The sequence below is a fragment of the Carcharhinus amblyrhynchos genome, chromosome 3 (assembly GCF_965287045.1).
Source record: "Carcharhinus amblyrhynchos chromosome 3, sCarAmb.v2.hapA, whole genome shotgun sequence".
Classification (NCBI taxonomy): domain Eukaryota; kingdom Metazoa; phylum Chordata; class Chondrichthyes; order Carcharhiniformes; family Carcharhinidae; genus Carcharhinus; species Carcharhinus amblyrhynchos.
This window is the reverse complement of record NC_137326.1, coordinates 4,806,508-4,833,265: the sequence shown is the minus strand read 5'-3', so window position 1 is coordinate 4,833,265 and position 26,758 is coordinate 4,806,508. Positions and strand designations below refer to the sequence as shown.

At 48.4% G+C, this 26,758-nt stretch overlaps 1 protein-coding gene across 1 annotated transcript in view; it reads left to right on the top strand.

The window, feature by feature from the left end:
• podxl2 (podocalyxin-like 2) overlaps positions 1–25,679 on the top strand; it is a 46,166-nt gene extending 20,487 nt beyond the window's left edge. Inside the window, exons 2-8 of the mRNA XM_080218645.1 lie at positions 6,760–7,044; positions 10,206–10,768; positions 13,502–13,576; positions 18,090–18,246; positions 19,762–19,823; positions 20,615–20,794; positions 21,968–25,679. Coding sequence (XP_080074771.1) covers positions 6,760–7,044; positions 10,206–10,768; positions 13,502–13,576; positions 18,090–18,246; positions 19,762–19,823; positions 20,615–20,794; positions 21,968–22,177 — 1,532 coding nt within the window. The 3' untranslated portion in view covers positions 22,178–25,679. The remainder of the gene's footprint in view (positions 1–6,759; positions 7,045–10,205; positions 10,769–13,501; positions 13,577–18,089; positions 18,247–19,761; positions 19,824–20,614; positions 20,795–21,967) is intronic.
• The last annotated feature ends 1,079 nt before the right edge of the window (positions 25,680–26,758 follow it).

Below are 26,758 nucleotides of genomic sequence, written 5' to 3'. Positions count from 1 at the left end.
GGTGATCTTATCGAGATCTATAAAATAATGAGAGGCACAGATCAGCTAGATAGTCAATATTTTTTCCCAAAGGTAGGGGAGTTGAAAACTAGAGGGCATAGGTGCAAGGTGAGAGGGGAGAGATACAAAAGTGTCCAGAGGGACAGTTTTTTCACACAGAGGGTGGTGAGTGTCTGGAACAAGCTACCAGAGGCAGTAGTAGAGGTGGGTACAATTTTGTCTTTTCAGAAGTGTTTAGACAGATACATGGGTACGATGAGTATAGAGGGATATGGGCCAAATGCAGACAATCAGGACTAGTTTCAGAGTTTAAAAAAATGGGCTGGCATGGACAAGTTGGGTCGAAGGGCCTGTTTCCATGCTGTAAATCTCTATGACTCTATGAATAGGTGCTGGAGTGTGGTGACTAGGGAAATTTCACAGTAACTTCATTGCAGTGTTAATGTCAGCCTTACTTGTAACTAATAAATAAACTTTAGGTTTCCTCTGGGTGCTCCGGTTTCCTCCCACAGTCCAAAAGATGCTCTGGTTAGGGTGCATTGGCCCTATTGGCTAAATTCTCCCTCGGTGTACCCGAACAGGTGCTGGGGTGTGGCCACCAGGGGATTTTCACCGTGTCTTTATTGTTTACCCCAGGCGGTGCTTGCTGGCAGCACACCTTGTGTCCTGTCTGTGTGGTTCTCAGACACCCACACTGTTACTCGTGTGCAGGCAAACAAATCAGGCTGTCAGATTGAGCTGACCTTTCAGCTGGCTCATGTTGGAGGATTCTACCCACTCACTGCAGCTCCACAACCTATTAACGCAGCTTGGGAAACATCATCTTTCTCCTCTTTTGGGCTTTTCATTGACAGTCTGAGATCAGCCCAGTGGGCAGCACTCTCGTCTCTGAGTCAGCAGAGTGTGGGTTCACGTCCCACTCCAGAAACCGCAGCACAGAAATCGTGTCCAACGCTCCCAGTGGAGTGTCGCTCTGTCAGAGATACTGCTTTTTCGAGGTGATGCCCCCCCAAGGCCCCGTCTGTCCTCTCAGAGAAGATGTACAAGATCGCAGGACACTATTTGAAGAAGAGAAGTGGGGGGGTTGGGGGGGGGGGGGGGAGGTGTGTGGGGGAGGGGGTGTGGGGGCGGTGGAGGGGGGGTCATTCCTTCAATATACGTATCTGGTCGTTCTTAAGTTGCTGTTTCTGTGTTCGGATAGCTGTAACCCCCACAGTGATGAAGATTCAGAAGTTCTGCTTCGGGACGCGGTTGTGAAGGGCGCTATATAAATGCAAGCTGGGCCGGGAGAATCGCGCGGGGTATGGGTTGGGGGGGGAGGCGATGGTTGGGATTACCGCGAGTGTTTGCGCCCTGCTGGCGTGCCTCAGAGCTGGATTTGGAACTAAAATTTACGCGTGGTTTTAAATTTACATTTAAATTTAAAACTTTACGTATCAGTTTGAAAAAAAAACTACTCGCAGGCCCGTGAGTGAGTGAAGTCTCGAGGCCCACTAGCCTCTCGCACCCTGTCCCCCTGAGATCTAGTAACATCCACGCTGGTGGCCTCTGCGCGGGAGGTTCGAGTCTGAACTCCCACTGAAAATAAACAGTGTGAGTTGCTGCAGTCTTCCTGCAAATTAAAAACTTTGAATTTCTGGGGGAGAAATCCACCCTGTCCTCACTGGATTACCCCTCGCCCGCTCTCCAGCAGGATATGTGTAAGAACTGGAGCCGACTCAACGTGGCTCCAGCAGCAAGGAGGCTTTGTTAAACCGTGTTAAAAATTTAATTTAATTTAAAAATTTAAAATTTAATCCTGGGTGGATTTTTAATTTAAATCAATTAAAAAATTTAAATGGGTGAATTGTAGCCCCCACCGCCCCCCCCCCCCCCCAGTGCTTACAACAGCCAAAGCCATTTAACTCGCCATAAGCCAGAATGAGAACCTCCCCACCTTAAGAACACAACAAAGAGCAAAGAAAATTACAGCACAGGAACAGGCCCTTCGGCCCCGCCAAGCCTGAACCGACCATGCCAACCAAGTGAACTAAAACCTCCTCCCCTTCTGGGGACGATATCCCTCTATTCCCATCCTATTCATGTATTTGTCAAGATGCCCCTTAAAACTCGCTATGGTACCTGCTTCTGACTATCCACTCTGTCCACGCCCCTCACAATCTTGTAGACTTCTATCGGTCGCCCCTCACTCTCCATCATTCCAGCAAGAACAAACCAAGTTTCTCCAACTCCTCCTCATAGTTAATGCCCTCCATACCAGGCAACATCCTGGTAAATCTTTTCTGTACCCCCTCCAAAGCCTCCACATCCTTCTGGTAGTGTGGCGACCAGAATTGAACATTATATTCCAAGTGCGGCCTAACTAAGGTTCTATAAATCTTCATCGCGACTTGCCAGTTTTCAAACTCAGTGCCCCGGCTGATTGAGGCAAGCATGCCGTACGCCTTCTTGACTACCTTTTCCGCCTGTGTTGCCACTTTCAGTGACCTGTGTACCTGTACACCCAGATCCCTCTACCTATCAATACTTTTAAGGGTTCTGCCATTTGCCGTATATTTCCTATCTGTATTGGACCTTCCAAAATGCATTTACCTCACATTTGTCTGGAAAATGCCTCACACAGACACAGAAGAGTGCAAAGTAGCCGTTAAAATTATTTATTCCAAAAACTTACATTCTTATATACATGTGTCGAGGCAGAGCAGATGTTTCCACTTGTGTGTGTGTGGGGGAGGGGAATGAAAAATCGGATGCCTGATTATAAGATAGTCGCTAATTAATCCAAGGAAAAGTTCAGGAGAAACCTCTTTGCCCAAAGTGACGAGAACAGGAGCTGGATACTGCGGGAGGTACTTGACATAAATAAGGTTGATGTGGTTTGAGGAGAAGCCAAATAAACACATAATGAACTGGGGAATAGAAGGAGCTACAGCTGTGAGGGAATGACATCAGGCGGGAGGAGGCTCAGAAACACCACTTGGGTCAAATGGCCTGTTTTTGCACAGGTTTTACGTCAGTTTCTGTAAAATGGATTAAACTCCACCACAGTAAGGACTTCCTGTCCAGCACAGCCCTCGGTATGCTTTGTACGTTTTAAAAATTCATTCGTGGGACGTGGGTGTCACTGGCTAGGCCAGAATGCTTTACCCATCTCTCATTAGAGGCAGCACGATGGCACAGTGCCCAGCACTGCTGTCTCACAGCGCCAGGGACCCAGGTTCGATTCCCGGCACTGTCTGTGTGGAGTTTGCACATTCTCCCCATGTCTGCCTGGGTTTCCTCCAGGTGCTCCAGTTTCCTCCCACAGTCCAAAGATGCCTGGTTAGGTGAATTGGCCGTGCTAAATTCTCCCGTGGTGTACCCGAACACATGCCTGAGTGTGACGACTAGGGGATTTTCATAGTAACTTCATTGCAGTGTTAATGCAAGCCCACTTGTGACACTAATGAATACCCTTTCTAATCATCAAATTGTCCCCGTGGTGGTGAGCTGCCTTTTTGGACTGTTGCAGTCCATGTGGTGTAGGTACATGCACAGTGCTGTTAGGGAAGGAGTTCCTGGATTTTGACCCAGTGAGAATGAAGAACCAGCAGTATATTTCTAAGTAGGGGTGGTGAGTGGTCTAGAGGGCAGCTTCTAAATGGTGGTGTTCCCATGTATCTGCTGCCCTTGTCCTTCTGGAGGAACTGGAAGGTGCTGTTAAAGGAGCTTTGGTGAATTGTTGCATTGCATCTTCCAGATGGTACACACAGCTGTACATGGATGGCGGAGGGAGTGAATGTGGATGTGATGCCAATCAAGCGGGCTGCTTTGTCCAGGGTGGTGTCGAGCTTCTCAAGTGTTGTTGGAGCTGCACCCACCCAGGCAAGTGGAGAGTGTTCCATCACACTCCTGACTTGTGCCGTGTGGATGGTGGACAGGCTTGGGGGAAGGAGAGAGTGAGTTCTTGCTGTGAGATTCCTGGCCTCTGATCTGCTCTTGTAGCCATAGTATTTATGTGGTTGATACAGTTCAGGTTCTGGTCAATGGTAATTCCCAGGATGTTAATAACGGGGGATTCAGTGACGGTAATGACATGGAATGTCAAGGAGTGATGGTTTGATTCCCTCTTGTTGAAGATGGTCATTACCTGGTCCTTGTGTGGTGTGAATGTTACTTGCCGCTTGTCAGCCCAAGCCTGGATATTGTCCTGATTTTGCTGCGTTTGAACATGGACTGCTTCAGTCTCTGAGGAGACATGAATGATATTAAACATTGTGCAGTCATCGGCGAACATCCCCATTTCTGATAGAAGGAAGTCATTGATGAAGCAGCTGAAGATGGCTGGGCCTTGGACTCTACCCTGAGAAACTCCTACAGTGATGTCCTGGAGCTGAGATGACTGATCTTCAATCATCACAATCATCTTCCTTTGTGCCAAGTATGACTCCAACCAGCAGAGAGTTTTCCCACTGATTCTTATTTGCTAGGGATCCTTTATTCCATACTTAGTCAAATGCTGACCGGTGTTGCTCCTGGCACGCTCTCCTGCACACTCCATTGAAGCAGGGTTAATCCCCTGGCTTGGTGCTAATGGCAGAGTGGGGGATATAGTGGGCCATGTGGTCAAGTACAATTCCGCTGCTGTTGACGTGGATGCCCAGCCTCAAGTTTCTAGACCTGTCTGAAGTCTATCCCATTTAGCACGGTGATAATGCTACACAACACAATGTGAAGATGGAACCTCATCTCCACAAGGACTGTGCGTTGGCCATTGACAGGATGCATCTTTGGCAGGCAGTATGGCGAGCATGAGGTCAATTATGTATTTCCCTCTTGTTGGTTCCCTCATCACCTGTCGCAGTTCCGGTCTACACAACATCCTTTAGGGTCCGTCCGGCTTGGCCTGTCCGCTGAGCCTATCTCGGTGATGGATGTTGAAGTCCCGATCCTGGGCCAATCATTCCTTTTAGACTTTAGAACAGTTTGATGCAACTGAGTGGCATTTAATAGTCAGCTGCATTGCTGTGGGTGTTGCACATAGGCCTTACTTCTTTCCCTAAAGGACATTAGTGAACCAGATGGGATTTTTATGACAATCAACAATGTTTTCATGGCCATCATTGGACTTTTAATTCTTACTGAGTTCAAATTCCACCAGCTGCCTTGGTGGGATTCGAACCTGGACTGCCAAAGCATAACCCTCAGTGGATTACTAGTTCCTCGCCAATACCACGATGTTACCGCCTCCCCGATTTATTGTATATCTGTTAAGAAAAGTCTTCAACTATTAACCAATGAACCTGTTTATACTCTATTTTCTTTAAGAGAACATCTAAGTTGCGAAGGAAAACCAGCTGTATTTGTTTATATTTGAAGAAATTTGACGGAAATTGAGCTTAAATGATTTTGCTGAGACAGGTCACAATGTCAAAATAAATTGGGGACAATGGAAGTTTCCAGTTAGTAATATAATGTAACCTCTGCCCAGCTCTCGGTCCTGCTTTGATCACACACAGGCTCATCTCAGCCTCCCATCCACTGACTCTGTCTACACTTCCCGCTGTCTCGGAAAAGCAGCCAGCATAATTAAGGACCCCCACACATCCCGGACATTCTCTCTTCCATCTTCTTCCTTTGGGAAAAAGATACAAAAGTCTGAGGTCACGTACCAACCAACTCAAGAACATCTTCTTCCCTGCTGTTGTCAGACTTTTGAATGGACCTACCTCGCATTAAGTTGCTCTTTCTCTACACCCTAGCTATGACTGTAACACTGCAATCCACGCCCTCTCCTTTCTTTCTCCATGAATAGTATGCTTTTGTCTGTATAGCGCGCAAGAAACAAAAATTTTCACCGTATGTTAATACATGTGACAATAATAAATCAAAAAAACCTCTTGAAACCCTTTGACAATTTGTTTTCTGAGAGTTGATTCGAATGTGATATTCTTTGAATAACTGAGCTTGTGCGAGTATGATGGCCAGGAAGAGATGTGGTACAGGATTTTGTTTAGGGGTGTTCTGGCCATTTGTCCATCGAGGAGGACTTGAGGAGGTTGCAAAGTTGGGTAAATTGGGTCTGTACTTTCTGAGGGTTAACAGAACAATGAACCCTTGACGGTTCCTGAAATTGCCGCCAAAAGTCAATAAACTTTAGTCTGCCTCGCCAGATTTTCTGTCAAGCCTCGGATTCCAGTGATCTCATTGGAACCTACAAGATTCTGAAGGGGCTTGACGGGGATAGACAGTAGAGATTGTTGCCCCTAACTGGGGAATCTGGAACATTGTCAGGGGTGGGGGGTGGAGGGTGGCGTGCACAGCCTCAGGATAAGGGGCCAATCATTCCAGACTGAGGCCAGGAGAATGTTTTCCCTCAGAAGGTTCTAGAATCTTTTGGAATCCTCTCCGCCCAGAGCGACGTAGGTGCTCCAGAGTTGGGTTTATGCAAGACTGGGACGAGTATCTTTTTGATCTCTCAAGGAATCGAGGGCCACGGGGAGTGGGTAGCAAAGTGGAGTTGGCGTAGGCAATGAACACAATCTTATTAAAGGAGGGAGTATGTTTGAGGGGCTGAATGGTCTACTCTTGTTCCTTGATGTTCGTAGAAGATGGTGTTCAGGTACAATTTATGCAGAATCATTCCATATGAGGCTCAGTGGCTTAGGTAGGTCCATTGAAAAGATAGTTTGCATGTACGTCTGTCAAGGGAGATGATAGATTGCCTGTGGTTTGTTGTGATTTGTAAACCGATGCTGATTTTGTTGAATTTTACCCCAGTTTTTTGTTTAGGTTCATTCTGCTTTGCTCTTGCGATGGCTGGAGATACAGTGACTGATGTGTTCACGGCTGCTCCTCCCGGGAGGGACCTCGCCACGATGTCTAACCTGGAGCTGACATCAGCAGAAGTGGAAACAGATGAATTGTGGTCAGAGGAAGAAATGGCCGACAGATCAGTGACCGGAACATCACTGGCGGGGTTGCATTCTCAAGAAGAATTGAACAGCCCTCCCTCTGGGTCATCCTGGAGTCCTGAGGTACATGGAGAGCGAAGCCTTCCTGCAGGTTTGTCTGTTAGTAACCTCAGTATTACAGGGAGGGGCTTTCTTCCAGTTGAGTTGAGTGCTGATGGGCCTCTGCTGAGTCTGTGGATTGGGCATTCTTCTGGGATGTGGTGTAGAGTTTGCTCTCTCCCACGTAGGGCACTGGCACTAATGCCCCATCTGTGGAGGTTGGCCAAGTAGGAGGCCATGGATGGTCCTGAACTTGCTGAGGGTGCACCACCCTCTGCTTGGAAGGCTGAAACCAGGCAGTTGTTGGGTTGGAGACCAGGTATTTGTTTGTCATATCCAATAATTCCCATTGATTTGTCCAGGTGGATTTTGAAGGCCTGAATGAGAGGGTTTTTCCAGAAGGGTTTTCCTTCTCAATAGAAAGGGTGGCACGGTGGCACAGTGGTTAGCACTGGTGCCTCACAGCACCAGGGATCCAGGTTCAATTCCTGGCTTGGGTCCCTGTCTGTGTGGAGTCTGCACCTTCTCCCCGTGTCTGCATGGGTTTCCTCCGTGTGCTCCGGTTTCCTCCCACAGTCCAAAAGATGTGCTGGTTAGGTGCATTGACCGTGCTAAATTCTCCCTCAGTGTAGGCGCCAGAGTGTGGCGATTAGAGGATTTTCACAGTAACTCCATTGTGGCATTAATGGAAGTCTACTTCTGACACTAATAAAAAGTCTCTTAACACCTGATTAAAGTCCAACAGGTTTATTTGAAATCATAAGCTTTTGGAGCACTGCTTTTTCATTCACCCAGTGAAAGAGCAGCGCTCCGAAAGCTCGTGATTCCGGATAAACCTGTCGGACTTTAACCTGGTGTTGTGAGACTTCTTACTGTGCCCACCCCAGTCCAACGCTGGCATCTCCACATCATTGGCTGTTTCTAGGTGAGGGGCAGGCTGTTATATAGTGCGCCACGTCCTGTGCTAAGTAGTATTCCCTAGCCTGAGATCTGGCCTTCAGGGGAGGGTGTTCTTCGATGTATGAGATGGGGTTCCAGGTTTTGCTTTCCTTTCGAGCTCACAGAAATGTTCCTGTTTGAGGCTGAAGATTCCTTGGATTGAGTTCTTTCTGGGAATTTCTCTTTCTAGTGACGGAGGGCGATGTTATTCTGACTTTCTGTTTCTGTGCGACGCTCAGATAAGCTACTTAGAAAAAAAATCCTGGCTGGAATCTAATCTTTACCCAAGCCCCTGTGTTTAACATAACAAATAGATGCTGTAATCAAAGAAAAGCATTGAACTGCCCAGTCAACTGACCTACATTTATATACTGGGACCTCTGTGTGACCAATTAGGGCTTAAGGAATTGGTTTCCTTGATCCTCAGAATTCTCCTTAAGTAGTTTTGTCGAGATTTTATTTGAACCATGAGCATTGCTGGCGAGGCCAGCATTTATTATTCGTCTCTAATTATCCTCGCGAAGGTGGTTGTGAGTTGTTGTCCTGAACCGCTGCTGTCCACCTAGTGTAGGTACACCCACAGTGCTGTTAGTGTTCCAAGATCATAGAATCCCTACAGCGCAGAAGGGGGCCGTTCGGCCCATCGTGTCTGCACCGACCACAATCCCACCCAGGCCCTATTCCCACATATTTACACTGCGAGTCCCCCTGTGATGCTATGGGGCAATTTACCATGGCCAATCAATCTAACCCATACGTTAGGTTGGGTCTGCGTGGGTCTCCTCCGGGTGCCCCGGTTTCCTCCCACAGTCTGAAAGACGTGCCGGTTAGGTGCAGTGGCCGTGATAAGTCCTAAACTGCAGCAGGCGACGGTGCAGAGGGACCTCGGGGTCCTTGTGCACGAGTCGCAAAAACCCAGCCTACAGGTGCAACAGGTGGTCAGGAAGGCGAATGGGATGCTGGCCTTCATAGCGAGGGGGATTGAATATAAAAGTAGGGAGGTCTTGCTGCAGCTGTATAGGGCATTGGTGAGGCCGCAACTGGAGTACTGTGTGCAGTTTTGGGCGCCGCACCTGCGCAAAGATATTTTGGCCTTGGAGGGAGTGCAGAGGAGGTTTACTAGGCTGATGCCGGAGTTGAGGGGGTTGAGCTATGAGGAGAGGCTGAATAAACTAGGCTTGTACTCGTTAGAGTTTAGAAGAATGAGGGGAGATCTCATTGAGACGTACAAGATGATGAATGGGATGGATAGGATAGAGGTGGAGAGACTCTTCCCGCTCAGAAAGGACAGTAGGACTAGGGGGCACAGCCTCAAGATAAAGGGGGGGCGGTTTAGAACGGAGTTGAGGAGGAACTTCTTCACTCAAAGGGTGGTGAATCTCTGGAATTCTCTGCCCGTTGAAGTGGTGGAGGCTGCCTCGCTAAATATTTTTAAGACGCGGGTTGATGGGTTTTTGATAAGAGAGGGGATTAAAGTTTATGGGGAGAGGGCGGGAAAGTGGAACTGAGCCACGACAGATCAGCCATGATTTTATTGAATGGCGGGGCAGGCTCGAAGGGCTAGATGGCCTACTCCTCCTCCTATTTCTTATGTTCTTAACCGAACAGGTGGCGACTAGGGGATTTTCACAGTAACTTCATTGCGGTGTTAATGTAAGCCTACTTGTGACACAGATAAATAAACTTCAAGGCTATGGGCGAGCAAGTGAGATTGGGTGGGGAGGTCAGGGCCTTTCATGCATCAGTGTGAACTCGATGGGCTGAAGGGCCACTCCTGCACCATGTGGGATTCTGTGATTCTGTTTGAAGAGGTCTCATTTCCAGGTTAATGGGGAGAATCAATGGGGAGGGCGGCACGGTAGCACAGTGGGTTAGCACTGCTGCTTCACAGCTCCAGGGTCCTGGGTTCGATTCCCGGCTCGGGTCGCTGTCTGTGTGGAGTTTGCACATTCTCCTCGTGTCTGCGTGGGTTTCCTCCGGGTGCTCCGGTTTCCTTCCACAGTCCAAAGATGTGCGGGTTAGGTTGATTGGCTATGCTAAGAAATTGCCCCTTAGTGCCCTGAGATGCCTAGGTTAGAGGGGTTAGTGGGTATGATGTGGGGGTAGGGCTTGGGTGGGATTGTGTTCAGCACAGACTCGATGGGCTGAAGGGCCTCTTTCTGCACTGTGGGGTTCTATAATTGTAGAATGTCGGAGGCTGGGCCTGTCCAACAGCTGGCTGTATGGATTCCCCTCTCTGAGAATCAATGTAAGTGTTGTCCCATCTCGTTTCAGGTGCCAGTTCTCCTCTGGTAACTTCAGTGCCGGTAACTGGAACCGGTGAATTCGGCGCGTTCGCTTCCTTGCCACAGGCGTGGGTTTCCCCGAGCGCCGAGACCAGGCTGTCAGACCGCGGGCAGGAGCAGGCAGTGCCATCCGTGTCACCAACCAGCGCCGTGCTCGTGAGCGCCAGCTCTGCCGCGGCCAGCTCGCACGGGGAGACCCTGGGCAGCCGCCGGACGGATGGACTGGACGCTCGAGAGCCTGGAACGGACCTGCCGGCTGAATTTAATGCCTCTGATTCTCACACCAGCTCCTATCCCTCGCCGCCCCAGCTCCTCCCGGCTAGTACGGCGGTGTCTGGAGCCGTGGCTACGACCGCCACGGGCAGGAATGTTGCCTCCTCGCAAGGCCTACCAGTCACCGACGGGAAGGAGACGGGTTTCAGCGTGACAGACCCAGAAGGCTTGTATTCACTGGAAGCGACGTCCAACATGGAGGAGCTGGGTTCCAGCGCTCCCACCTCCAGTGGTACCAAACCCACCACAGCCAGGGAGGAACCCCAGAGCACCACACAGGTAATAAATACAATGCAAAACCGTCACCTTTCATCACAGAATCCCACTGCACAGATAGAGGCCATTTAGCCCATCGCGCCTGTGGTGGCTCTTTGAAAGGGTGGCACTGCTGCCTCACGGCGCAAAGGGCCGGGTTCGATTCCCGGCTTGGGTCATCCCCTGCATGTTCTCCCCGTGTCTGCGTGGGTTTCCTCCGGCTACTCCAGTTTCCTCCCGCAGTCCAAATACGTGCAGGTTCGGCGGATTGGCCGTGTCGAATTCTGCCTCGGTGCCCCGCGATGTGTAGGTTAGGGAGACCAGTGGGGTAAATATCCGGGGTTACGGGGATAAACACGGTAAGAAGCCTCACAACACCAGGTTAAAGTTACCCAGTGCTGTGAGACCTCTTACTGTGTTTACCCCAGTCCAACGCCGGCATCTCCCCATCACGGTTACAGGGATAAGGCAGAGGGGTGCTGGTGAGATGCTCTATCAGAGAGTTGGTGCAATCCCAGTGGGCCAACTTCTGTTCTAAGGGGAGTGACCCCAGTCTCTCTCTATCTCTCTGCAAAACTGAACCCTCCACCCCTGGATTCTTAATAAATCTCCCTGGGTGCTCTGTGGTTTAAGAATGATATTTGACTGTCAGTTGATCTATCCTTTTAACCCCAACCTCCAATTATTTCTTTTATAATTAGTGAACACTCAAAACAAATGAAAATTTTTTTCTTTTTCTGAAGTGCCCCCACCCCCAGATATTTCTCCCCCTTTTCTTTGCAATGCCGGGGAAATTACTCTTCACCCGCCGGAGGGGACGGCGCAGTGGGTTAGCACTGCTGTCCCTCAGCACCGGGGACCCGGATTCAATTCCAGCCTCGGGTCACTGTCTGTGCGGAGCCTGCACATTCTCCCCGTGTCTGCATGGGTTTCCTCCGGGTGCTCCGGTTTCCCCCCCCGCGCTCCAAAGATGTGCGGGTTAGGCCGTGCTAAAATTGACCCTAGCGTCAGGGGATTAGCAGGGTAAAATGTGGGGTTGTGGGGATCGGGCCTGGGTGGGATTGTGGTCGTCGCAGGCTCGATGGGCCAAATGGCCTCCTTCTGCGCTGTAGGGCTCTGTGTCTGGTGATTCTGGGGCAATCTAGGAGGGTTGGCAACGCCAGGCTACATCTGCGCCCCGCTTGGGTTAATGAACGAGGCGTTCGTTTCCGGAAAGATCTATTTATGACTGGACCACGGATAACTTCAATGTCCTCCTAAGGTGGCAGGGTTTGTTTTTGTGTGTGTTTTTTCCCTCTCTCTATGTTACAGACTGCTGCAGTAATGAAGAAGAGCTGCCGCACAGTTACCACCGGCAGCCCTGCTCTGGTGATGGGTTGGCTGACACTGGGCCAGGTTTGGAACCCAGTTCGAAGGCCTCCTGTCCACTGGGACTGAACCAACGAATCGTGGGGACTCTGGCGAGCAGGCCATTCGGCCCGTCGTGCTGGTCCCAGCCCTTTGCAAGGGTTATGAGTTCGTAAGGTATCGGAGTGGAATTAGGCCATTCGGCCCGTTGAGCCCGCCCCCCCCCCCCCCCCCCCCGTTCAATCATGGCTGATGTGCTCCTGATCCCCATTTTCCTGCCTTCTTCCCGCAACCCTTCAACCCATTCCCAATTAGAAATCTGTCCAACTTCTCCTTACTCACTGTCCCAGTATCCACCGTACTTTGGGGTAGCAAATTCCTGAGATTCCCATCCCTTTGGGAGAAGTCGTCTCTCCTCAACTCTGTTTTAAATTTGCTGCCCCTTATCCTAAGACTTTGACCTCTCGTCCTAGAATGTCCCACCAGAGGAAGCATCCGCTCCACGTCTACTTTATCCATACCTTTTATCATCTAATATATCTCAATGTGATCTCCCTTGTTAACCCTATCAAATCCACCTCCCTGATACCCACTGCCCTCCGCACTATTCCAATAGCCCTACAATTACTCCTTTTCGGATCTGTAATCGAGTGTGATGAATTGGAAATCTTACAACCCACGAACCTGGCAGATACCCTGCAGGGTGGGGAACTGGAATTGAAACCACGTGAGAGACTTAATCTCCATTACACCATAAGACAGAGGAGCAGAATGAGGCCACTCGGCCCATCGAGTCTGCTCCGCCATTCAATCATGGCTGATATTTTTCCCATCCTCATTCTCCTGCCTTTTCCTCATGACCCCCAATCCCCTTATCAATCAAGAACCTATCTATCTCTGTCTTAAAGACACTCAATGACCCGGCCTCCACAGCCTTCTGGGGCAAAGAGTTCCACAGATTCCCCACTCTCTGGTTGGAGAATTTCCTCCTCGTCTCTGATTTAAAGGATCGTCCCTTTAGCCTGAGGTTGTGCCCTCTCTGGTTCTAGTTTTTTTCTACTAGTGGAAACATCCTCTCCATGTCCACTCTATCCAGGGCCTCGCAGTATCCTGTAAGTTTCAATAAGATCCCCCCTCATCCTTCCAAACTCCGACGGGTACCGACGCAGAGTCCTCAACCGTTCCTGATACGACAAGCTCTCCATCCCAGGGATCATTCTTGTGTACTGTTCAACCTTTCTTCATAGAATGGGCCCCCCCTCGTCCCAGGACTGAGTCCAGTGGCATTCTGACCTCTTGTACAGGTTTGTTTGTGAGCTGTGCCCCTCTCGTGAATACACAACTCTCGCATCCTGTCCCACTCTCACGCCGTTACAACTGACACAAGGTTCTTGTGCTTCTCCTCGGCAGGTTATCTGCAGAGACTGGAGCAAGTTAGCCGGAAAGAGTTACGTTATCCTAAACATGACGGAAAACATTGACTGTGTGAGTATTAAACGTGTAACACAAAATCCTCGATTTAATCCAATTTACCGTTCTCATCTCTTCCTTATTGCTACTGGGCTCCCTGTAATTAGAGATTCCTTTAAGTTTAAACACAGTGGGGGGATCTCTAGTGGCCTTGCTGAGAGCAACGCGTAAAACAGCATTTTGCTTTCTGAGGCAGAATGGGTTTTTTGGAAGTCCAGACAAACTCCAGAAACTCAAAATTGAGGCAGAACTGAGGGAGCGCTGCGGAGATGCTGGCCACGATTTTGAAGAAAGTGGGCGTGGGAGGATTCCTCTCTGAAATCCTGGCCAACGTTCACCCCTCAAAGCACAAAACTAAAACTGACTCACCGCTCCTTGCCTCATTGCTGAGTCTGTTCTGCTCAGAATGAGCTGCCCTAGGTTAAAACAGACCTCGTGTGACAACTGTTTCGTTGGCCGCGAAGAACATGGGGACACGAGGGGTCACAGTTCAAGGTGAGGGGGGCGAGGTATAACTCCGACATCAGAGGGACGTTTTTTTCACACAGAGGGTGGTGGAGGCCTGGAACGCGCTGCCGGGTAGGGTGGCGGAGGCGGGCACGCTGGGATCGTTTAAGACTTACCTGGATAGTCACACGAGCAGACTGGGAATGGAGGGATACAAACGAATGGTCTAGTTGGACCAATGAGCGGTACAGGCTTGGAGGGCCGAAGGGCCTGTTTCCTGTGCTGTACTGTTCTTTGTTCTTTGTTCTTATCCTAGAGTTGTGAGAAATGCTAAATTGGATGCTCCAGAGATATTAAAGGGAGGCAGTGGCTTAGTGGTGTTGTCACTGGACTAGTGACTCATGTAAGGCTGTGAGGACCCGAGTTCGAATCCCACCACGGCAGAAGGTGAAATCCAATTAAAAATCTGGAATTAAGGATCTACTGATGGCCCTGAAACCATTGTCGGGAAAAACCCATCTGGTTCCTTTTAGGGAAGGAAATCTGCCATCCTTACCCGGTCTGGCCTACATGTGACTCCAGAGCCAAAATCAATGTGGTTGACTCTCGATTGCCCTCCCTAGCCAAGGGCAAATAGGGATGGGCAATAAACTTGTAATAAAATCAAAACAAGCACTGAGGGTTCTTTCCAAAGGGATAGAATTGGAAAGGTTAGCACACCTTGGTTAATCCAAGCTTGCAATGCTATGAACAATCATATTAAAAACAGGTATAAGAGGCATTGGTGCAGAGAAGATTTACAAAGATAACTGCAGAACTACAACGTTGTAACTAGCAGCAAAGATTGAATAAATCCAGTCTGATATCTGTCACAATTGCACTGAAACAGCTCAGAGTGCAACTTATCTATGAGGCAGTCAGGACAAGTCCAGGACATGTGGACTGGCAGTGTGGCAGGAGCATAGGGTAACTTGTAGTCTCTACAGGTGGCCAAGGAGCCGAGGGAATTGGAAACCTAGTCAAGGGGTGGTGTAGCAGTATCGTCATTGGACTAGTAATCCAGAAACCGGGGTCACGCCCTGGGGACTTTGGTTCAAATTCCACCCTGGCAAATAAGTATCTGTAACCAAAACGCCAATGTTGTAAAAACCCGTCTGGTTTATTAATGCCCTTTGGCGAAGGAAATCTGCCATCCTTACCTGGTCTGGCCCACATGTGACTCCCGAGCCACGGCAATGTGGCTGACTGTCAAACAGAGGGCAGTTGGGGATGGGCAATAAACGCTGGTCCACCCAGTAACACCCACGTCCTCTAAAACTAATAAAGGATTGTTTGAGGGATAAATATTGAACTTGTCAAAAAAAAGGGTTTAGGGAGGTTTTTTTGAAAGTTGTTGATTAAATAACACTGGATATCGAATTTAACGATCTAACTACTCAACATTCTGAGGTTCTAGTCTTTCAGCGCCCAAAACAATGTTTACTCTTCATCTTTAGTGTACATACCACTGATATCTGAAGTCTGACTCCCTGAGTTCTTTTACCAGTTTTAGTTTAATTATTGGGGAGTTCGGTGTGTTACCATCATCCTGCTTCACCCTGGCCTCTTGTGCAGATGTAATTTTAATTGCTTGCCCATCCTGGGTCCCAAGCTTTGGCGTTCCCATCCTACACCCAGGGCTGGTATCATCGCTAGGCAGTCACCAGGAGCAGAAAGTTTGGCTGGTGAAGCAAAATTCTGAATGAACTATTCATGGGGACTACATAAGTAAATAAACAGACTTCAGCAATGGGAATGAAAGGTCAAAATCTACATGTACACGTCCCCATATACTGACACGGATTTCCATGGATTTACACAGCAGTCTCTCCCAATCTTCCTCTTCCTATTTATGTTACAGATTTACAAATCTGTACCTCTGAATGACTATTCCAAAGCTGCAAACCAGGTGGCACAGTGGGTTAGCACTGCTGCTTCACAGCGCCAGGGACCTGGGTTCGATTCCTGGTTTGGGTCACTGTCTGTGCAGAGTCCGCACGTTCTCCCCATGTTCCTCTGGGTGCTCCGGTTTCCTCCCACTGTCCGAAAGATGTGCTGGTTAGGTGGATTGGCCGTGCTAAATTCTCCCTCAGTGTACCCGAACAGGTGCCGGAGTGTGGCGACTAAGGGATTTTCACAGTAACTTCATTGCAGTGTTAATGTAAGTCTACACTAATGACACTTGTGACACTAATAAATAAACTTCAAGATGATGAGAAGCAGTGGTGTAATGATATTGTCACTGGGTTAGTAATCCAGAGACACAGTGTAATGCACCAGAGATCCAGGTTCGAATCCCACCATGGCGGATGGTGAAATTGGAATTCAGTAAAATCTGGAACTTGGAGTCTAATGTTGGAAAAACCCATCTGGTTCACTAATGTCCTTTAGGGAATGAAATCTGCCGTCCTTACCTGGTCTGGCCTACATGTGACTCCAGAACCACAGCAATGCGGTTGACTCTTAACCGCTTCTGAGATGGTTGAGCAAGGCCTTCAGGCTGGAATTTTACCTCCCCACCCGCCCCGGAAATCAGAGCGGGAGAGGGGCGGAGCGTGGGCAAGTCCATTGACCTTAAATGGGATTTTATGGTTTCGGATCGAGCGAGGTCATAAAATCCCACCCTGAGTTCAAGCACAGTTAGGGATGGGTAATAAATGCTGACCCAATGCCAGCATCTCCTGAGCGAATCAAAAACCGTATTTAAACCTAATCCGCTCTGTAAGAGTTGTGTAAATTGTACATAAAATTGTTGCTGGAACACACACCGTTGCATAATGTGCATCATATCACGCATTGTAATCTGCATTTTGTCCAGTACAGACTGCGAACAGTGTCGACAATGAGAGCGTGCAACCCTTGTTGCAATATTCTTCATGTAAAATAAATCTGTAATTATAAATGCAGACTTTGTATCCATACTTACGCAAAATATTCTTGGTCTAAAGTTGATTGTTGGGGAGTTGGTGGGGGGGCTGGTGTGAGGCTGAAGGCTCGCCAAGGGCGACACTCCTCCACCTGGGAAGACCCCCTGGAAATCCACCTCTTTGAACAAGCCTGCCTGACCCCACACCTCCCCACGTGCCTCATTCTATAAAGGTCTTGTGAAGTGACTGAGATGATTTGTTATGCTAAGGCGCTATAAATATCAGTTGTTGTTGCAAATGAGCTGCAGTCCCAATAATCACCAACGGGGGCGGCAGCATTGACATTAACAGTCATGTTGATTTGCAGCGCCACCAGCAGGTCTTCAACCATATTGCAATGTGGCTGCACCACAACAACAACAACAACTTAAGCTTAAGTTTCTCAATACCATGAGTAGGCTGACATTAACACTGCAATGAAGTTGCTGTGAAAAGCTTTATGGTGCCTTTAATGTAATAAGGAGCTATTTTGGAGTGCGTACTTCCCCGTTAAAGCGTGTGGGTCATGTGACCTTTGGGGTGAGCCCACTGTGTCATCGTGACCCCAAACCTGTGAGCAGAGTCTTAAACAAGGAATAAATCATCCCCCCGCAGTTCACAGAGACGTTATGTGCAAAATTAGATGCTCCTCCAGTCCCTTCAATCCCTTAATTTTCGCAAACTCTCTGTGCCTCTGACTCTGCCTCCTACACACCCTCCATCGCCAAATGTTTCTTCAAGCGTCTAGACCTCGACTCTTGACTTCCCGAAACCCCGCCGTCTCCCCTTTTCCTTGTTTAAGACTCTGCTCTTTGACTGAAAATTGTCCTCACCATCACCTCTCCCTGGTGGCTCAGCTGGGAGCGCTCTTGTCTCTGAGGCCACAGCTTCGGGGTCACGATGACACGGCCAAGGGTCACGTGACCCACACTCTTAACGGGGCAGTGCGCACCCCAAACCCCCAAAATAGATACACATCACAAAATGTATGTTTTTTTTTAAAAAACATTGGCCTCCGCTCTCCCTGGTCTCCGTGACGTCCCTTTCGAAGCTTTTCTCTTTGCAAGGCGCTATACAAATGCAGCTTTGTCCAAGGGGACCGAAGATTAACGCTGATTTTCTCCGGTGTGTTCCAGGAAGTGTTTCGGTCTCGAAAAGGATCAGAGCTGCTGGGGTTGGTGGCCGGATCTTTCTCCAGGAAACTGAGCACCCCCGCTGGCTCATGGCTAATATCACTGAGCAAACCCAGCGAGGACGACAAACATCTCCTGATGATGCTGGCAAGCGATCGAGGTGATTACCCGGGCACGCGATCAACACCATTGATTGATAGGGACAGGACATTTGGCCCATCGAGACTATGCCAGCCCTTTCCTGTTAGTCCCATTCCCTGGCTCTTTCTCTGTCTCTCTCTCTCTCTCCCTGTTTCCTTCAAGTATTTATCCATCTCTCCTTTGAATCATATCCCGTATCCATCACCCTAATCAGGCAGTGCCTTCCAAATAAAGGGAAAATACTGCGGAAGCTGGAACCTGAATCAATAACAGAAAATGCTGGAAAATCTCAGCAGGTCTGACAGCGCCTGTGGAAGGAGAGCGGAGCCAACGTGTCAAGTCTGGACGACCCTTCGGCAGAGTCCTGGGAGCCATTTAGATCATAGAAACCCTACAGTGCAGAAAGAGGCCCTTCGGCCCATCGAGTCTGCACCGAACACATTCCCACCCAGGCCCTACCCCCATGTCCCTACATATTACACCCACTAATCCCTCTAACCTACACATCTCGGGCACTAAGGGGCAATTTTAGCATAGTCAATCAGTCTAACCTGCACATCTTTGAACTGTGGGAGGAAACCGGAGCACCCGGAGGAAACCTGCGCAGAGGAGAATGTGCAAACTCCACACGGACAGCGATCCAAGCCGGGAATCGAACCCAGGTCCATTTCAGGTGTGTGGAGGCCAGGAAGGACGTTAATGCTCCAGACAGGCCCAGAAGCCCTCACTGCCCATCTTTGATTTGATTTATTTTTGTCACATGTATTAACACACAGTGAAAAGCATTGTTTCTTGCGTGCTACACAGACAAAGCATACCGTTCATAGGGAAGGAAAGGAAAGAGTGCAGAATGTAGTGTTACAGTCACAGCGAGGGTGTAGAGAAAGATCAACTTGATGCGAGGTAGGTCCATTCAAAAGTCTGACAGCAGCAGGGAAGAAACTGTTCTTGAGTTGGTGTGGTACATAACTTAAGACTTTTGTATCTTTTTCCTGATGGAAGAAGGTGGAAGAGAGAATGTCTGGGGTGTGTGGGGTCCTTAATTATGCCGGCTGCTTTTCCAAGGCAGCAGAAGGTGGAGTCAGAGTCAATGGTTGGGAGGATGGTTCGAGTGATGGACTGGGCTTTGTTCATGACCCTTTGTAGTTACTTGCGGTCTTGGGCAGAGCAGGAGCCCATACCGAGCTGTGATACAATGACAAAGAATGCTTTCTATGGTGCATCTGGGTAAGACAGCAGCCTTGCAGAGGGATTCTTCACCACAAACCTCCGTCTCCTGTACCCCCTCTCCAAAGGCACTAGTCTTCGAGATCGCCCAACTAGCTCAAGACATGACTGTTCAAAAGATTACCCATATGTGTTTAATCAAGATCCAGTAGAAGAGATTGAGTTATCAAAGAGCAGATGGGTTTGCTGAGCTAATGATTGTGGCCAGCATGGACCAGGTGGGCTGAATGGCCTGTTTGTGTGTTGTGTGTGTGATTCTGTGTAACATTCATGTTCGGAATAACACATCCTTGTTTTGGTAATCCAGGTACGATACCCGCGAAGGAGGTCCTCGCGATGCTGGGAGACATGAAGGAAAACCTGGAAGAGGTATGGCTTCTCATCCTTAACCACCCCCAACGGGGGAAGGAATGTGGTTGGAATGTGGGATTCACCGCTGTGGGGAGCGGCCGAGGCAAATCACATCATTTTTTTCAGGGACAATTAGATAAGGATATAAAGGAGAAAGGAATGGAAGATTATGCTTTCAGAGGGTTAAGTGAAATGGGATGGGATGCGCGCATGAATGCTAGTACAGACCAGTTGGGCCAAATGGCCTGTTATATAGATTTACTCTGCTGTATGTTGTATGTGATGGCAGTACAGACTCAAGGGGTTGAATTTGATTTGGTTTATTATTGTCACATGTATTAACATACAGCGAAAAGTATTTTTTTTGCGCATTATACAGACAAAGCATACCGTTCATAGAGAAGGAAAGGAGAGAGTGCAGAATGTAGTGTTACAGCCATAACGAGGGTGTAGAGAAAGATCAACTTAATGCGAGGTAGGTCCATTCAGAAGTCCAATGGCAGCAGGGAAGAAGCTGTTCTTGCGTCAGTTGGTACGTGATCTCAGACTTTTGTATCTTTTTCCCGATGGAAGAAGGTGGAAGAGAGAATGTCCGGGGTGCGTGGGGTCCTTAATTATCCTGGCTGCTTTGCCAAGGCAGCGGGAAGTGTAGACAGAGTCAATGGATGGGAGGCTGGTTTGTGTGATGGATTGGGCTTAGTTCACAATCCTTTGTAGTTACTCGTGGTCTTGGGCAGAGTGACAGACATACCAAGCTGTGATAACTCTTCATTCGGCTCCTCTTGTTCCTAACGATGGTCTCTTTGCAGATTGGAATCCACAATGTCACGTCTGCGACAGGTTGCCAAGGGAGACCCAGCCAGCCTCGCGGAGATTACGGGAAGCTCTTCATCGTGCTGGTCATCATTGGCTCAATCTGTGCCGTGATCATCGTCTCTGGCCTTGTCTACATCTGCTGGCAGAGGCAGCTCCCAAAGTTAAAGAACATGGTCAGCACTGTGCCCAAATCTCATGGTAGTAAATGGTAGCAGATGTGACAAAGCCCGCTTTTGGGGAAAGCTTGAGGGTGACCAGTCCAAACTAACCTCTTCAAGCTTTCAAGCCCTAAATGATGCTCAGAAGATAGCATATTGCTTCTGTTGTTGGACTAGATGTCTGGCAGTGGGGGGGGAAGAGAGGAAAGGGAAGATGCAGGGAAGATGGGTAGATGCAGGGAGGATATTCCCAATGGTGGGGAGTCCGGAACCAGGGGTCAGAGTCTGGGGACTCAGGGTAGACCATTTAGGATGGAGATGAGGAGACATTTCTTCACCCAAAGAGTGGTGAGCCTGTGGAGTTCATTACCACAGGAAGCAGTTGAGGCCAAAACATTGAATGTATTCAAGAGGCGGCTGGATATAGCACTTGGGGTGAATGGGATCAAAGGTTATGGGAAAAAAAGCAGGATTAGGTTATTGAGTTGGACAATCAGCCATGATTGTAATGAATGGTGGAGCAGGCTTGAAGGGCCAAATGGCCTCCTTCTGCTCCTATCTTGTATATTTCTATGTTTAAAGTTTATTTATTAGTGTCACAAGTAGGCTTACATTAACACTGCAATGAAGTTACTGTGAAAATCCCCTAGCCGCCACATCCCGATGCCTGTTCAGGTACAGAGGGAGAATTTAGCACAGTCAGTGCACCTAACCAGCACGTCTTTCGGACTGTGGGAGGAAACCCATGTAGACACTGGGAGAATGTGCCAGTTCTGCACCTTGTCCGCATGGAATCACACCTTAGAGTCATAGAGATTTACAGCGTGGAAACAGGCCCTTCTCTCTAACTTGTCCATGCCCCCGTCTTTTTTTTAAAACCACTAGGCTAGTCCCAATTGCCTGCGTTTGGCCCATATCCCTCTATATTCATCTTACCCACCTTGGGAGCTACCTGGCTCTGGGATCTATTGAAGTTCTCTGGAAGGACTGCTTGCAATCCCTCCAACCCCCGCGACTGAGTCCTTTCCCTCAGTGCAGCCAGGATCTCCGGGATTGGAGAAAGGGAAAGGATTAGGAGAGGAGGGAGTAAAAAGATGTAAAATGTGTTTCAGATAATTTTACTGTTAACTTTGAGCGCTTCACCCCTTATTCTTACCCATGTCGATGATCTGCTTTTCTTCCCACCAGTCCCACGGCGAGGAACTCCACTTTGTGGAGAATGGATGTCATGATAATCCCACCTTGGACATAACCATAGACAGCACATCGGAGATGCAGGAGAAGAAGCCCAGCGTGAACGGCGACGCGATGGAATGTTCCGGACGCTGGAACGCACTCATCACCAAGGGGTCAAAGGGTCAAGAGCCCGACAGCTTTGAAGAAGACACCCACCTTTAGGAGCCTTCACCACTTCAGATTTAGTGTAGAGGATATATTTTTTTGATGGACCCCAGTACTTTGCACAGAGGTGTCACTGCTCAGTGACCCAATGCCGCCTCCTCAAACTTACGACATCCTTTTGCTTTGTGGCACCATCAGTCTGTGGTTCGACAAAACAAAAAAAAAACCAAACACCAAATATGCACTGAAAGTGGGCCAGGGGAATTTGTCTGGCGCCCACCTCGAGTAGAAGCATCTGAAAATAAAGGTGGGTGGCTCACCTAGTAACTGCTCACTTTCCGTACGGGAATGAGCTGCACACTAAATCATAGACATCGTCGCTCCATTTCTGCGGACCAGGTTTGAGTCTAATCCATTGATGAGGTGGAAGGCTCCTTGGTGTGACATTATGGGCAGTTCTTTCCCAATGCACAGTGCAGAGTTGCTGGTTACACATCTAGAGGAAGTCCACAAGGATGTCTGGAACTTCTACAATCGATGGGGCAGGGGCGACTGCCCTGAGGATGAGGTTAAGACACATTGGGTTAGGTTTCTCCATTGGAACTGGTCAAGGTGAATGGGCTACAGATGGCTTTGACAGATTGGTAGACTTAAGTCATTGTTGGGAAGTGTTCAAAGAGGTTTAAGTCTGCTTCTCAACACAGTACATAAGCATGGGAAAGTTTGCAGTTGACAGTGCACTCTTTCAATAGAAAATTATCCCATTCTTCATATCTACCTTTGGCTACCGCAATACTCACCACACAAGAACTGCAAAGCCATACTAGCAGCTTCCGCAGGAGCCGTGTGCGATTATGAAGTGCGCACTTATTTGAGTCGGCTCTAAGGCTCCTCTTTTGTCTTTTAGCAAGTTTGTGTAACTCAGAGACTAATAACACCGGTGGGTAGAATATATACAAAAGCTAGTAAACAGCACCTAAGTAACAATGCATCGTAGTTCATTCAAGTTCAGCTTTTCTGGTGAGTGGTTGCCCTTATGTGGTCTGAAATATGAGTGTAGCTGACTTTGCCTTAAAGCGTGCATTGCATGGTGAAGCAGGCTGGCTGGACATGGGCTTATGGGCATCTTCTGAACCTCATACCAAACGTAACCACAGCACTCTGGGGAAAATCCAGAGCAGAAGCCAAAATTCTCCCCCTCCAGGTTGAATTAGAGGAAGAACCATCACATCTCCAGTAAATCTCCTCTAGTTTATTTATTCATTCACAAGGTGTTAAGTGCCACTGACTAGGCTGGCGTTTATTACCCAAGTCTAATTGCCCTCGAGAAGGTAGCGGTGTACAGTTCAACTGTATATACACCCACGATGCTGTTAGTGAGGGATTTTGACCCAGCAACAGTGAAGGAATGGCCAATGTAAGTGTAACTTGGAGGGGAACCTGCAGGTGGTGGTGTTCCTATGCATCTGCTGTCCTTCTAGATGGAGGTGGTCATGAATTTGAAAGATGTTGCGTAAGGAGTCTCGGTGAGTTCTTGCGGTGCATCTTGTAGATGGTCTACACTGTTGCTACTGTGCATTGGTGGTGGAGGTAATTAGTATTAAATGTGGTGGATGGGGTGCCAATTAAGGGGGGCTGTTTTGTTCTGGATGCTTTGAGTTGTTGGAGCTACACCCATCCAGGAAAATGGGGAGTATTCCATCACACTCTTGACTTGTTCCTTGTAGATGGTGGACAGGCTTTGGGGAGTCAGGAGGTGAGTTACTCGCCGCAGGATTCCTATTCCTGCTCATTGATTTCACACAGACAAAGGCAGACGAATGGGAGAAGTTTGCGGCCTAACCCTCTTGGCTACAGACTGTGCATCAGCTGAGATGAGATGTGATCCTATTTGGTGCAGAGAAAGGACATGGCATTACAAAGCCACAGCACCTTTCTGACAAAAAGCCATGAACAATTGCATATCACAGTTAATCCACTATCTACTATGCACGGTCCTGCTGCTTGCTAAATAGATTTAGACTCATGACACTGCCTATTTGCTGCATCTGTTAACAGTTGTGATTTGTAGTCAGTAATTTGTATTGAGAACATAGACTAGGAACTTGGAGGTCCACATCACTGGGCTTCTTAAGCTAGTTATCAGTCATTCATTCAGACAGTTTTCCAGTGATCTGTGTCTGCGTAACTTATTGGATTCTTCAAGACCTGCTTAATGGATATTTATACTTTTTGGAAGCTCTCGGCTACTGTTGGATTTGACCGGTTGTCAAATTGGAGTGTGGATGTTCAATTGGAGATGGTCAAAACCTTTCCCAAGCCCTCTTATCACTGGGCTTCTCCTTGATCCATATCTGGGCCAATTTTAACCCATTCAAAACCCACCCCATTTGTCCAGAATTCAAATCAGGCTGGTCGAGGAAGATTGCTGTATCAGATCCATTCAGTGGTGAATTTGATTGTCTTTCTTCATCTAGTGAAAGTCCTAGTGGAGATGGTCACTTTGTTTGGAATAAATACTGTGCCATACTGATGTCAGACTGATGCCTTTCATTAGTAGATTGAGGAACTTGTACTAATCGGGGATGAACAGTGGGCAGTGAATTCTTCTGCTATCATTCACGTAAATGTCACCACAAAGGCAGTTCCCAGTCACAGGCATCTTTAACAGAAGTGTAAACATACAAAGAACAAAGAAAATTGCAGGACAGGAACAGGTCATTTGGTCCTCCAAGCCTGCACTGACCTTGCTGCCCGAATGCACTAAAACCCCCTATCCTTCTGGGGACCCAACCTGTTCATGTATTGGTCAAGACACCCCTTAAAAGTCACTACCATATCCGCTTCCACAAACTCCCCCCGGCAGCGAGTTCCAGGCACCCACCACCCTCCGTGTAAAAAAACTTGCTTCGTACATCTCACAGCGGCACAGTGGTTAGCACTGCTGCCTCACAGCTCCAGGGACCTGGGTTCGATTCCCAGCTTGGGTCACTGTCTGTGTGGGTTTCCTCCGGGTGCTCCGGTTTTCTCCCACAGTCCAAAGATGTGCGGGTTAAGTTGATTGGTCATGCTAAATTGCCCCTTAGTGTCCTGGGATGTGTATGTTAGAGGGATTAGTGGGGTATACGTGTGAGGTTTCAAGGATAAGGCCAGGGTGGGATTGTGGTCAGTGCAAACTCTTTGGGCCGAGTGGCCTCCTGCACTGTCGGGATTCTATGAACTCCTTTAAACCTTGCCCCTCGCACCTTAAACCTGTACCTCCTAATAATTGACTCTTCCACCCTGGATTAATTGACTATCCACTCTGTCCATGCCTCTCACAATCTCGTAAACCTCTATCAGATCTCCCCCTAACCTCCATCGTTCCAGTGAGAACAAACCAAGTTTGTCCAAGTTACAACAACAACTTTCATTGACATAGCAATGTAAAGCATCCCAAAGGTGTTTCACGGGAAGATATTCAAACAGAATTTGACGCTGAGCTGTTTAAGGAGATACTGGGGCAAGTGGCTAAAGCCTTGGTACGAAGGGACAGGTTTTAAGGAGGTCTTTAAGTGGGGCGGGGGAGGGGTCAGTTTAGAACAGAGTTGAGGAGGAACTACTTCTGTCAGAGGGTGGTGAATCTCTGGAATTCTCTGCCTGTTGAAGTGGTGGAGGCTGCCTCGTTGAATATGTTTAAAGCACGGGTAGATAGATTTCTGATCGATAAGGGGATTAAGGGTTATGGGGAGCAGGCGGGTGAGTGGAACTGATCCACTATCAGATCAGCCATGATCTTATTGAATGGTGGGGCAGGCTCGAGGGGCTGGATGGCCTACTCCTGCTCCTATTATGTTCTTCAGGGAGTAGAGCGGGTTGTAGAGGGTGAGGCTGGGAGTTCCAGGTGTTAGGGCCCAGGGAGCAATGGTGGAGCGCTGAAAACTGGGGAGGTGGGAATGAGAGGAACACAGGGATCTCGGAGAGGGAGGAGGAGCTGAAGGACATTAAGTGGCGGGATGGTGGGGGTGGGGGGGGTTGGGGAGGCAGTGGAGGGTTTGGAAAACGAGGGCAAGTGCTTCACACACCAAGGACTGTGAGTGCCGTTGATTCTCAATCACTAATTTGAACCTTTGATGATGCTTTAAGATGCACAGTGTCAATTGATCAAACGTCATAAACCTTTTCCAATGTTTTCTTCCACTGACTGCGATGAAATGTTTTGAAGTGTTCCGAGGCAGAAGTGTGAAATACTGCTTATAATGGGAAGAACAAGGAGAGGAAATATAAAATAAAGGCTCCAATTCTAAAACAGGTCCAGAAACAGTGTGTCCTGGGGGTATATATGTACAAGTTGTTGAAATTTAGTTGAAAGTTTATAGTTTTTTATTAGTGTCACACAGGCTTGGAGGGCCAAAGGGCCTGTTCCTGTGCTGTAATTGTCTTTGTTCTTTAAGGAGGCTTACATTAACACTGCAGTGAAGTTACTATGAAAATCCTCTAGCCACCACACTCCGCCGCCTGTTCGGGTACATTGAGGGAGCACTTAGTATGGCCAATGCACCCTAACCAGCACGTCTTTCGGACTGTGGGAGGAAACCGGAGCGCCCGGAGGAAACCCATGCAGACACGGGGAGAACATGCAAATTCCATACATTCACT